Source organism: Suillus plorans, assembly GCF_016647745.1.
Source record: "Suillus plorans strain S12 chromosome Unknown HD556scaffold_1, whole genome shotgun sequence".
NCBI lineage: Eukaryota > Fungi > Basidiomycota > Agaricomycetes > Boletales > Suillaceae > Suillus > Suillus plorans.
In genome coordinates this window covers 5,160-17,572 of record NW_024537385.1, presented here as the reverse complement: position 1 = coordinate 17,572, position 12,413 = coordinate 5,160, and the positions used below count along the sequence as shown (strand labels likewise).

At 47.9% G+C, this 12,413-nt stretch overlaps 3 protein-coding genes across 3 annotated transcripts; 1 reads left to right on the top strand and 2 right to left on the bottom strand.

The window, feature by feature from the left end:
* Positions 1 to 139: 139 nt before the first annotated feature.
* Positions 140 to 3,048, bottom strand: HD556DRAFT_1522251 (uncharacterized protein). The gene is made up of 6 exons (XM_041309187.1): positions 2,836 to 3,048; positions 2,180 to 2,784; positions 1,972 to 2,127; positions 1,207 to 1,915; positions 1,000 to 1,154; positions 140 to 952 (listed from the first exon to the last, which is right to left on the bottom strand). Exons 2-6 carry the CDS (start codon positions 2,711 to 2,713, stop codon positions 335 to 337), a joined length of 2,172 nt encoding a protein of 723 aa, XP_041167414.1. The 5' UTR covers positions 2,714 to 2,784; positions 2,836 to 3,048; the 3' UTR covers positions 140 to 334.
* Positions 3,011 to 3,887, top strand: HD556DRAFT_61 (uncharacterized protein). The gene is made up of 4 exons (XM_041311080.1): positions 3,011 to 3,148; positions 3,200 to 3,288; positions 3,395 to 3,754; positions 3,812 to 3,887. The coding sequence occupies exons 2-3, from the start codon at positions 3,227 to 3,229 to the stop codon at positions 3,684 to 3,686; spliced, it is 354 nt and encodes a 117-aa protein (XP_041167413.1). The 5' UTR covers positions 3,011 to 3,148; positions 3,200 to 3,226; the 3' UTR covers positions 3,687 to 3,754; positions 3,812 to 3,887.
* A 575-nt stretch (positions 3,888 to 4,462) lies between these two features.
* On the bottom strand, positions 4,463 to 6,956 carry HD556DRAFT_1280479 (uncharacterized protein; the record flags this gene model as incomplete). Its single annotated transcript, XM_041299289.1, has 5 exons — positions 6,281 to 6,956; positions 6,073 to 6,228; positions 5,308 to 6,016; positions 5,113 to 5,255; positions 4,463 to 5,065 (listed from the first exon to the last, which is right to left on the bottom strand). Coding segments are annotated over exons 1-5 (2,163 nt in total), but the record flags the coding sequence as incomplete, so codon positions are not given.
* Positions 6,957 to 12,413: the final 5,457 nt, after the last annotated feature.

Genomic DNA, 12,413 nt, shown 5'->3' with positions numbered 1-12,413 from the left:
CTCAAGTCTGTTAGGGACATTTTGAAGCATCATTATCAACAGAAATCGCAACTGTCGGGCTCGCACTACATCGTAAGCACTTGTAGTTGACAGTGTGGTGGATTCAGATTAACACTGCTTTTTCAGGATACTAATCTACGCTTCATCCTCTAGTGGGAGCATTATTGTTCATTACTTTTTATATCATATTACTAACTAATCTAGTGTTCTACGTGTCAGACAATTAATGTATCAGTCTTGGTCTCGTCAACTAGATGTCTAGTTCCTTCCAAGCGGTGAAAACGCACCGAGGTGTGCGAGGGATATGAAATCTACCAAGGGGCATCTTGAATAATCAACCGTATCGGATCCTCTTCCCTGCATTAGCTGGCGTAGGCGACGTTTCACCTTCTTCTCGGGGCCTCTTCTGCTTGCGGAGGTCGAGGAGCCGACAAAGTTTGATATCACCAGCTTCTTTTTGCGCATAATCGAGATATTCTGCGGCTTTTGCATGCATATCTTCCCGAAGGGAGTCATCAAGCACAATCAAGGGGTGGTCAGCCTCTGCCTTAAGATAACTGGCTTGGAGAGTATATGCAAAAAGCGCAAGATTATCGCAAACCTTAAAGCATCTATCTGAAAGGATGGATTTGCAGGTGTGGCGAAGTTCTGTGATGTCAGTGAAGAAGTCCCGGCGTGTTGGCTGGCCAATCGCACCAGGGAACGCCAGCTGATGTTGTCTCAACTGCGCATCCACATCAAAGGAATCGTTCGAGTTCGCCGTGATCGTGTCCGTGTGATAAAAGAAGATCCACGCATATGTCCACCATACAGATTCGATGTCGTGCAGGAGGTTCATGCGGAATGGAGGGGGGGACGGGACGTCTGTATCACCATATGTTGGAGGGGGAGCTAGGGTTCGGAAAAGGTATCGCTGATGTTCAACTTCTATCGCCATGAAATGCATTGTTCCCTGCCGACGAGTTAGCAGCAAGAGGTATCGTCTTCAGAAATTCTTACCATTCGAACGTCGTGAGAAGTGTTTGGATCTATCTCTTGCGCGTACTCGAAGTCACCCAGTTTGCCGATACCCCCGTTGTCACCGACGACCCATATCACATTCCCGACGCTGAAATCGTGATGGATCCAACCTGCTTTATGCAAATAATATAGGCCTAAGGGTGGCATGAGCGATTGAGGTAAGGAGAATAAGAATAGTTGCTTTACCCTTCAGTCCGCCAGACAAGCAACTCAAGCTGTCGGCCAGACAGATTAGATCCTTGACAGTGACTCCAACATCATCAAAAATGATGCGTGCGTGAACTCTCTGTGGGATTCGTGTTTCCTTTCGTCCAACAATGCCCAATTGTGCGGGAAAGAAGGCAGATGGTTTACCACTGTCGGGTACGTCGCCCGTAGCAGATGAATGCAGCCTTTCGCAGAGGATGGGCTTGGGATCGATAAGTTTCCACTCCCAGGTGCCATCATGCTCGTCTCCGGCCACCGGGTTCACCGTCTCATCCGAGGCACCGTCGATTGTGACATCCTTCCAGAGCCGGACTCCAATGAAGTGTCTCTTGGCATCGGCAAAATCCTCTGCTCCCAACTTCTTCTCGCAGGAGGCCAAGATTTTTTCTAGTATCTTGCCCTCGGATTGACGGTCAATTTCTCTCCACGAATCTTTGATGGCAACCTTCTTCCCTTTAGCGTCCGTGGCTTCGTACACGCGAGTTCCACGTCCAACCATATAGTCCGCGCCGTAGGTGGCAAGTTCCCGTGTTGTGGTGAACACTTCGTCTCCTACTGTGAACTTGTATTGCACTTTTCCTCCTACATAGATCCTCTCGACAGTGGGGTCCCATCCGAGCCCTTTCAAGGAGGTAGACGTAGATGCAGATCCAAGAACATAAAAGAGAGAGATGACACGATCAATGTCCTAGATGTATTATACCACTTAGTACCACTGACATACAGCGCGATAAGGTGGCGTACCTCGAAGCAGTCGATAGGCTCTGTGACTGTGAGGAACCCACGATTGCCGAGCCACAGTCTCAATTGCGTGTCCTCGATTGTGATACCGAAGGCAAACCGACGACAGGGGTCCTCGCGCATGATGTTGTGAAGGCTCCAGATTATCTTGTGTTCGTTCTAGAGCAGAGTTTATAAGCCGGCGCCGAAGAGATCTGCGACAACAACTTACGTCTCGGAGGGCTTTTGCATCCCGTTCCTTCTTGAATGCGAATGGCACAGCAATATCGAACCAATGCATCCTGAGTGCAGTTCGATCGTTCGCCCGTACAAGGTATCCATCCGGCAGGGAAGTATTATGGCTCTCTGAGAGGGGCATATTCGATAGGTAGGATACTCCACAATCCGGGACTTGTTCCAAGATTCCAGAGATGATTCCCTCGAGCTTGAACGTCATCTCTTCGGACATATCCGCAGGTCGAATGAAGTCCTTCCATTCCAGGCCGTCGTTGGTGAGAATCTCGCTCCGAATTAAGTGGTCGCGCATCTCCTCCAGACGCTGCTGAGAAGGCACGGCACCAACACACTTCGCTAGGGAAACGAATGGGGCCTGCAGATACCTCCTCAAATCAGTAAGAACAGCCTCGCGACCTAGCTCCAAATCTTCCGTGCGATAGTCAGATTGTGAGGTGTGGGGAGGGACTAGTGCTGTATCTGGCGGTGGTACCTGTGACTTCTGTGATGGTGGTGTATGAGGGGTAGCCATCGTGATTCGATCTGCGAAACAGTTTGGCTTTGGGGAGAAATCCTCGAGGTTGCACAAGAACAAGACTGAAACTGTTATTGCAGCACTTAAATACCTTCGCATTCGCAAATGTGGCTACGTACCTCAGGGACCTAGAAAGTCTGGGATTTGGTCTGGGACCCATCGGTAAGCCCGGCAGAGTTCAACTGAGTTTAAACCATTGCTTTATGACAAAGCACGACTTTGTTATATTCCAAGTAAGTTCGAGGTCTTGAAGTTTTTGCAAAGTGGAAAGCTTCTGAATAAGGAAAATCCTCAAAGCCATTGCACAACAGACCAAAACAACGCATACCCTCGTCTTCTGAACTCTGCACTGATCTGGTACAACCGAGGGCTACGGCGAATTCTAATATAAATACAACCCACGCGTGATGCGTGCAGCCCTGAAAAGTCACTGTAAGCGTGTATAGTCTATTATCTCAAAACGTATCATGATTTCCCTTACAGTAGAATGATTCTTTCATCTTGCGTCATATGGAACTATCACGGGCTGTGTTCTCTCTGTCCCATCACCAGTTAGCTCGTGGAATCCTCATGTAAGCGCTAGGTCGAAACCATGGTTTCTATCTCACAAGTATTGCGGTATGATGCTTTGGATGGTTTCATTATATCACCCCTTCAAATTACCGCATCAAAAGCAAGGGCTACGCTGGTTTGCAACGCAGTGGACACACAAGGTAAGCGTCTTTGCACAGGTACAATAAAAATGCCACTGGTATCGCAAGGTAGCGTTATGTTGTTAATGTATGTTCGTTCGCCATCTGTGTTACCAACTTGTAGGGTCGGAGCTGTCTGGGTGAACTCCCTTAGCGTTTCGGAGGTTTCGGAGCTCGTGGTGTCTGCCAAATTATACTCATACAGCCCAGCGAACGATAAGGCAATATCCTTCTCCACATCTCACTCAACTGAGTTTCTCAGACTCCACACTGATTGACCTACGTCGAATCCTTGCTTTATTACGCTCTTGAAGGACAGATGTATCCGAGTTCAACGCACTTGACCGTAGGTCCTCTTATGAATATTGTCCAGCAACAGTGATCCTAGATTCCGTCCTTGAAGGATCAATCACGACTCTGTATTTTTCTCTTTTATGACCCCCACGTTGTTTGACGACTTCACAATGTCCACGCTTCCATTATCATCTCTTACCCTCTTCAATTTCTCCTCCGAATAATCGGAAGTACATCAACTTTGCCTTTAGGCCAATTTTTATCTCGAAAAGCCCATACCGGACTTGGAAAAAAGAGGTTTGATCTCATTGGTGCATTCAACCGCGCGTAAGTTATAATGGAGGGAAGGGTGCCATTCTGAAGATTACTCAAACATTGTCGCCGTCCTCGAGAAGCTCTCAAAGTTTTGTTCGTCATTCAACCTTGATGTCGTATAGCTTTGGCAACGCGAGCATGATTCAGGGAAAAAATCGCGGCAAAACCCTGGATATGGTGCTACAAAGGCTTATCAGACGCGACAGTATGCAGTTGCGCAGACATTCAGGAGATCGGTGTGTAATGAAACTTTCCAATAAGACTCACTCACAAAATGTAAAGCATGCCAAGGGTGATCTGACGTTTAGCAGAGTCAATGGATTTTGGCTACCTGGCAAAACGTTGGCCTCATTATTATCGGCAAGCACAACAGCTACGAGATACTCGTCTAGCATCTCCTCGTCTTTATCATACAATCAATAAATAAAAGTCAACCCTGTCGGATCCTCTTCCCTGCATTATCTGGCGTAGGCGACGTTTCACCTTCTTCTCGGGGCCTCTTCTGCTTGAGGAGGTTGAAGAGCCGACAAAGTTTGATATCACCAGCTTCTTTTTGCGCATAATCGAGATATTCTGCGGCTTTTGCATGCATATCTTCCCGAAGGGAGTCATCAAGCACAATCAAGGGGTGGTCAGCCTCTGCCTTAAGATAACTGGCTTGGAGAGTATATGCAAAAAGCGCAAGATTATCGCAAACCTTAAAGCATCTATCTGAAAGGATAGATTTGCAGGTGCTCTGAAGTCTTTGGATGCGAGTGAAGAAGTCCCGGCGTGTTGTCTGGCCAATCGCACCAGGGAACGCTAGCTGATGTTGTCTCAACTGCGCATCCACATCAAAGGAATCGTTCGAGTTCGCCGTGATCGTGTCCGTGTGATAAAAGAAGATCCACGCATATGCCCACCATACAGATTCGATGTCGTGCAGGAAGTTCATGCGGAATGGAGGGGGGGACGGGACGTCTGTATCACCATATGTTGGAGGGGGAACTAGGGGTTGGAAAAGGTATTGCTGATGTTCAACTTCTATCGCCATGAAATGCATTGTTCCCTGCCGACGAGTTAGCAGCGAGAGGTATCGTCTTCAGAAATTCTTACCGTTCGAACGTCATGAGAAATATTTGAATTGATCTCTTTCGCGTACTCGAAGTCACCCAGTTTGCCGATACCCCCTACCCAATTCACGTTCCCGACGCTGAAATCGCGATGAATCCAACCTGCTTTATGCAAATAATATAGGCCTAAGGGTGGCGTGAGCGATTGAGGTAAGGAGAATAAGAATAGTTGCTTTACCCTTCAGTCCGCCAGACAAACAACTCAGGGTGTCGGCCAGAGAGACTAGATCCTTGACAGTGACTCCAACATCATGGAAAACGATGCGCGCGTGGATTCTCTGTGGGATTCGTGTTTCCTTTCGCCCAACAATGCCCAATTGTGCGGGAAGGACAGCAGATAGTTTACCACTGTCAGGTACGTCGCCTGTAGCAGATAAATGCAGCCTTTCGGAGAGGATGGGACCGAAATCGATAGGTTTCCACTTCCAGGTGCCATCATGCTTGTCTCCGGCTACCGGGTTCACCGTCTCATCCGAGGCATCGTCGATTGTAACATCCTTCCAGAGCCGGACTCCAACGAAGTGTCTCTTGGCATCAGCAAAATCCTCTGCTCCCAGCTTCTTCTCGCAGGAGGCCAAGATTTTTTCTACGATCTCGCCCTCAGATTGGCGGTCAATTTCTCTCCACGAATCTTTGATGGCAACCGTCTCCCCTTTAGCGTCCGTGGCTGCGTACACGCGAGTTCCACGCCCAACCATAGAGTCCACGCCGTAGGTGGCAAGTTCCCGTGTCGTGGTGAACACTTCGTTTCCTACTGTGAATTTGTATTGCGTTTTTTCTCCTACATGGATCCGCTCGACAGTGGGGTCCCATCCGAGCCCTTTCAAGGAGGTAGACGCAGACGCAGATCCAAGAGCATGAAAGAGAGAGATGACACGATCAATGTCCTAGATGTATTATACCACTTAGTACCACTGACATACAGCGCGATAAGGTGGCGTACCTCGAAACAGTCGATAGGCTCTGTGACTGCGAGGAACCCACGATTGCTAAGCCACAGTCTCAATTGCGTGTCCTCGATTGTGATACCGAAGGCAAACCGACGACAGGGGTCCTCGCGCATGATGTTGTGAAGGCTCCAGATTATCTTGTGTTCGTTCTAGAGCAGAGTTTATAAGCCGGCGCCGAAGATATCTGTGACAACAACTTACATCTTGGACAGCTCTGGCATCCCGTTCCTTCTTGAATTCGAAGGGTACACCAATATCGAACCAATGCATCCTGGGTGCAGTTCGATCGTTCGCCCGTACAAGGTATCCATCGGGCCGGGAAGTATTATGGCGCTCTGAGATGGGTATTTCATTTGGATTCGATTCGTAGGATACTCCACAATCCGGGACTTGGTTCAAGATTCCAGAGATGATTTCCTTGAGGGGCTCGAACGTCTTCTCTTCGGACCTCTTCAAGTTCGCAGGTCGAATGAAGGCCTTCCATTTCGGGTCGTTGTCGGTGAGAATCTCCCTCTGAATTAAGTCGTCGCGCATATCCTGCAGACGTTGTGGGGAAGGCATGGAACCAACACACTTTGCCAGGGAAATGAACGGGACCTGCAGATACCTTCCCAAATCAGCGAGAACAGCCTCGCGGCCTAGCTTCAGATCTCCCGTGCGATAATCGGATTGTGAGGTATGGCGAGCGATTGGAGCTGTATCTGGCGGTGGTAGCTGTGACTTCTGTGATGGTGGTGTATGAGGGGTGGCCATCGTGATACGATCTGCGAAACAGTTCGGCTTTGGGGATAAATGCTCGAGGTTGTGCAAGAACAAGACTGAAACTGTTATTGCAGCACTTAAATACCTTCGGATTCGCAAATAGATTTGGCCAGTGGACAGTCTAGTCTGAGTAACGAAAATCGGCATCCTCCGAGTGGGATTTGAACTCCGCTCGATGTTTCGAACGACCATGTCAATCAATAGGGAAACGCACGGGTACGGGTAACACCGCGGTTTTTTGCTGACGGGTTTTGCGGGTATGGGTAAGGTGTTGGATATTCATACCGGTGACCATACCGCGACCCTTTACCGCGGGTTGGCGGTGTTTGACAGGTATGACTTATCAAATCGGGAACCTTTGTCACAAATTTCCTAAAACGATTGTAATCAGGAACCATTCACATCACGTTACAATCGCGTTTACAACCTTGCTGTAAGATTGATGGCGGGGTTTCAATCACTTGCAATGCACATGCAATGTGATTGATATGCATCTTACTTGCTTACTTACTTGAATTCCTCTTTCACAGCATTCTTGAGCGTTCTCCTCCCTCCTTTCCACCCATGTACATAACTTTTGTATTCCTGTTGACAAAATGGGCCCTGAGAGGTCAAAATATTGCGACTTGTCTCAACAAGACATCAAGCCATGCGGTTACACCTCTTGTTACAGTAACATGTAAAACCCCTATACTCATTTTCCTTTCACTTACAAACGGGCCGTCCGTACCTCGCTTATCTCTTATCATGCCTATCTCTTATCTTGACTAAGCGGGCTGTCCGCCTCTTCTTACTTCTATCTTGATAACATGCATTTACAAGCTCCGCTTGAACATTGGTATATAAACTTAGCTACCTACGGTTGTATTCTTCACTTTAATCTACTGGGTTTTACCTGGAACATTGTCCTTCAGCAAGGTCTCCAACCTTGCTGCCTAAGAACCACTATTCTAAGGGAGTCAGCGACACTCGCCTTAGCCAGAAACACTTGATCTCTCAATCGAGAGCAGACTTACGTCTATCTGGCATCTTGCCGATTGTCTACTCAGACAGAGATAGCTCGACTCATCCCAGTCGTAACAAAAGATTAAAGTCTTTATTACTTGAACCGTTGCCATCTGCAACGAAACCGACACCACGACTTCGTTAACTCCTTTGATCGGAGCCTTGAACTTAGGAGCTCTACCAACCATTCCTCCTTTGAACACCATGACGACCCAGAACAAAGATATAGAACTAAAGATCGGTTCCCCTCCCGAATTCGATGGAGACAGAGAAGAATCAAAGAGATTCATGATGAAATGTCACGCATACCTCGACATTAACGACAAAGTCTACGTTGATGATAAGAAGAAAATCATCCTCGTGTTATCCTACATGACGAAAGGAAATGCAGCAGCTTGGGCGGAAGACTTCATGGAAGCAGCCCTAGACCCCAAGAGAAAAGACACCTCTGGACAAATGATCGGCTATGGGACCTGGGCCAAATTCAAAAAGGACTTCGACGAAGCCTTTAAACCCATGGACCCCGCCGGAACTGCCATGATGAAGATACGAGAGTTAGAGATGAAAGGAGATCTCCACACCTACATCTCCAACTACAAACTCCTCGCGCACAGAGCAGGAATGACCGAACAAGCCCCCCTCATCGAATTCTTTCGACAAGGCCTAGACTACGGGCTTCAGGACAACCTGCACCGAACAGGTGAAACTCTCGATAACTTCGACACCGTCGTCAACACCTGCATTAATCTCGATAACGCCTTCCAAAGATGGAAAGCCATCAAAAAGAAAGAGAGACCCCAGCAACAGAAGAAGAAGAACTTCGGAAATAGACACTACGTCCCAAAAAGGAACGACGACATGGAAGTCGACCGCATAAGCCGTCTCTCGGACGCAGAATTAAAGAAGCACCTCAAAGAAGGAAGATGCTTCAAATGCCACCAAGTAGGACACCGTGCCAACGACACCTCCTTCCACCCCAGAGAAAGAGGACAGATCCGAAGAAACAAAGAGGAAGAAAGTAGCAGCGATGACGAAGTCGAAAGTCGCACCTCCTCCTCCAGGACCCCCATCAGAAGAAAGAAGGAGAGGAACGAAGAAGAAACTCCAAAAAGGAAAGCACCAATCCGAAGGAAGACTATGAAAGAAAAAGCCAAAGAAGTCGAAGAAGAGGAAGACAGCGACTTCACTGAAGTAGAACGTCGCTTCGTGGAGATGGATTTTTAGAAAGGGACGCTGCCTCGACGTCAGTAACTCCCACTCATGTACGACTAATACGTTCTATCGGAACCAGAAATGAATTGAGAATTCCTGCATCCATTTTTTCCGATAAACACGTACAAACCGTCGAAACATCCATGGTCATTGATTCCGGAGCATCCGGCACCTTTATCAGCGATACCTTCTGTAAAAGGCACAAGATAAGAACCCATAAACTCTCACGACCCTTCCCTGTCATCACCGCCGATGGATCAGACGCTCAAGGAGGACTTATCTCTCATTATTGCGTACTCACGATCAAAATCGATCAAAGAACTATGATCGGGAAATTCAATGTGGCAAGGCTAGCCAAACAGGACAAAATCCTCCTAGGATTCCCCTGGCTTGCTGCACTGAAACCTCAGATCGATTGGGAAGCCAAGACTGTATCGCTCCCACCAACGAAAAGATCACTCGCCATAGAAAAGAACATCGACAGAAAGAGACGTCAGAAATCTCTCCCGCCGCTTTTCAGAAAGAAGAAAGAAGTCAGAAAAGAAACGACCCGAACTTGGACAAATTCCAAACTACGGAAGCCGATACAGGTGAAGGTGGCAACTAAAGAAACCACCTCCTCCTATACCGCTTCTGTGGAAGAAATAGTTGACGAAGAAATACCCAACTATGACACGAAGGAAGACGTCTGGTCAGAAAACTTCAAATCTCCAGTCATTGATCCACTAGCCTATCAATTGGCCAATGACGAAGTACTCATCGAATATGCCACTGATGGATCCACCGTACGCATCATAGAAGATATAACTTTCGATACCCCGCTCGTTCGAGACGGGACATCAAAAAGGGAACAAAACTACGGAAAGACGAGTAATAAAGCCCAAGAATTCGCGGTCGCAGGAGAAATAGAAAAACAGAAAAAGACTTTCGAAGAACTCGTCCCTCACTTCCTCCACCAGTATCAAGACGTCTTCGCCAAGGATGGTCTTAACAAACTCCCGCCGGAAAGGCCTGGGGTAGATCATCGTATCGACCTCAAACCAGGATTCGTGCCCAAGACTTCGAAAGTCTATCCATTATCGGGAAAAGAACGAGAAGCTGTCAAAACGTTTATCGAAGAAAACACCAGAAAAGGTTTTATTGTCCCCTCTAAGTCACCCCAAGCCAGCGGATTCTTTTTCGTAGGAAAGAAAAGCGGGGAACTGCGTCCCTGTCAGGATTATCGGTATCTCAACGATTGGACCATACGAAATCAATATCCCCTCCCCTTGCCAAAATCCCTCATTGAACAACTCTATGACGCCAAGTACTTCACGGAGATCGACATAAGATCGGGGTACAATAACGTGAGGATCCACCCAGAAGATCGATGGAAAGCGGCGTTTACCACTCAAGAAGGGCTATTCGAGCCAACAGTCATGTTTTTTGGATTAACAAATTCCCCTGCAACCTTTCAGGCGTTCATGACCAATCTCTGCCAGAAACAGATAAACCAAGGATGGTTAGTCATATACATGGACGATCTTCTGATCTTCTCGAAGGATCTTCAGCAGCACCAAGCACGAACCATCGAAATCCTCGACATCCTTCGAAAAGAGAAACTATTCGTCAAACCAGAAAAATGTACCTTCGATGCACGGGAAGTAGAATATCTTGGAATGATGATCCGACCGGGAGAAGTAGGGATGGAACCCGCCAAAGTAGACGGGATTAAACATTGGCCAATCCCGGGAAACCTAAAAGACACGCGGTCTTTCCTGGGATTCTGTAATTTCTACCGGACATTCATCGCTCACTACTCGGATATCGCTCGACCCCTCATCGACCTCACAAAGAAGGACCACCCTTTCGTCTGGACTGACAAATGCCAGAATGCTTTTGATCGCCTTAAGAACGCCTTTTTATCGCAACCAGTACTAAGAAACCCGGACCCGACTCGTCAATTCGCAATTGCTACCGATGCGTCGTTAGCAGCAACCGGAGCAGTATTACTGCAGACTGATGAAAATGGAATGTACCATCCATGCGGCTACCTATCCCAATCACTCAACCCCGCAGAACGAAACTATGAAATCTTTGACAGAGAACTGCTGGCAGTCATTCGAGCACTCTCCGAATGGCGCCACTATTTGGAAGGAAGTCCCCATACCGTGATAGTATTCACGGATCATATGAACCTCCTGTACTTCCGCTCCGCCCAAAAGCTGACACGAAGACAGGCACGATGGCAGCTAATCCTTTCCAATTATCAGTTAGAATTGCATCACGTCGCAGGAACCAAATTAGCCGCCCCTGATGCCCTTTCTAGACGCCCGGACCATTCACTCGGAAAAGACGATAACGAAAATCACGTTCTCCTCCCTGATACCATGTTCGTGCGACTAATTGACAATGATTTGTCAGAAAGTATTGCACACAACTCCGCCGAAGACCCCGTGTGCCAGAAAGCCCTAGAAGCATTGGACGGAGTGTGCCTTCCCCCAATGAAATCCGCCCTCTCCGACTGGACGTGCATCAATGGCGTCCTCTTTTATAAAAATAGAGCTTACGTGCCGGCAGCCCAACGGCATGATGTGTTATTTAAACACCATGATCATCCCACGGCGGGACATCCCGGCCGATTCAAGACGGAAGAACTCGTCAAACGAGATTTCTGGTGGCCTGCCATGGGGACTTACATCCATAAATACGTCGACGGGTGCACTTTATGTCAACAAATGAAGGCTGACACACACCCTGTTACCCCTCCATTGCGCCCGATCCCCTCCATTGCCACTCGCCCCTTCTCCCAAGTCTCCGTCGACCTTATCACCGACCTACCCGTCTCGGGCGGTTTTGACTCTATCATGATCGTGGTAGACCATGGGCTTACGAAGGGGGTAATTATTTCACCATGCAATAAAAACATCACCTCCGAAGGAGTGGCCAAACTATTTCTCAAAAACGTGTTCAAAAGATTCGGCCTCCATGAGAAAGTGATCTCAGATAGAGGGCCACAGTTCATTTCGAAATTCTCTCGAGAACTTGCCCGGCTCCTCGGATATCAGATTGCCGCATCAACCGCCTACCACCCTCAGACAGACGGACAAACAGAACGACTCAACCAGGAACTGGAAACCTACCTACGGATCTACTGTAGAAGTAATCCGTTGGAATGGTCCAATCACCTTCCTATCGCCGAATTCGTCCATAATCATCGGAAACACGATGCCAGGAATACATCCCCGTTCTTCCTCATGATGGGTTACGAACCACGAGGAATCCCACATATCCTATCGGTATCAGACACGCCGGCAGCAGAAGAGAGACTTAGGAACCTCCAGAAGATACGAGAAGAAGCTCTTGCCTGCCATAA

What these genes read in the sequence shown, in the direction of transcription:
- HD556DRAFT_1522251 (XM_041309187.1), bottom strand. Translation starts at nt 2,713, where the DNA reads ATGGCTACCCCTCATACACCACCATCACAGAAGTCACAGGTACCACCG. An exon ending in AGCCTATCGACTGCTTCGAG is followed by an intron (nt 1,916 to 1,971) that starts GTACGCCACCTT and finishes TAATACATCTAG; the next exon opens with GACATTGATCGTGTCATCTC. An exon ending in CTTCTCACGACGTTCGAATG is followed by an intron (nt 953 to 999) that starts GTAAGAATTTCT and finishes ACTCGTCGGCAG; the next exon opens with GGAACAATGCATTTCATGGC.
- HD556DRAFT_61 (XM_041311080.1), top strand. Translation starts at nt 3,227, where the DNA reads ATGGAACTATCACGGGCTGTGTTCTCTCTGTCCCATCACCAGTTAGCT. An exon ending in TTAGCTCGTGGAATCCTCAT is followed by an intron (nt 3,289 to 3,394) that starts GTAAGCGCTAGG and finishes ATCAAAAGCAAG; the next exon opens with GGCTACGCTGGTTTGCAACG.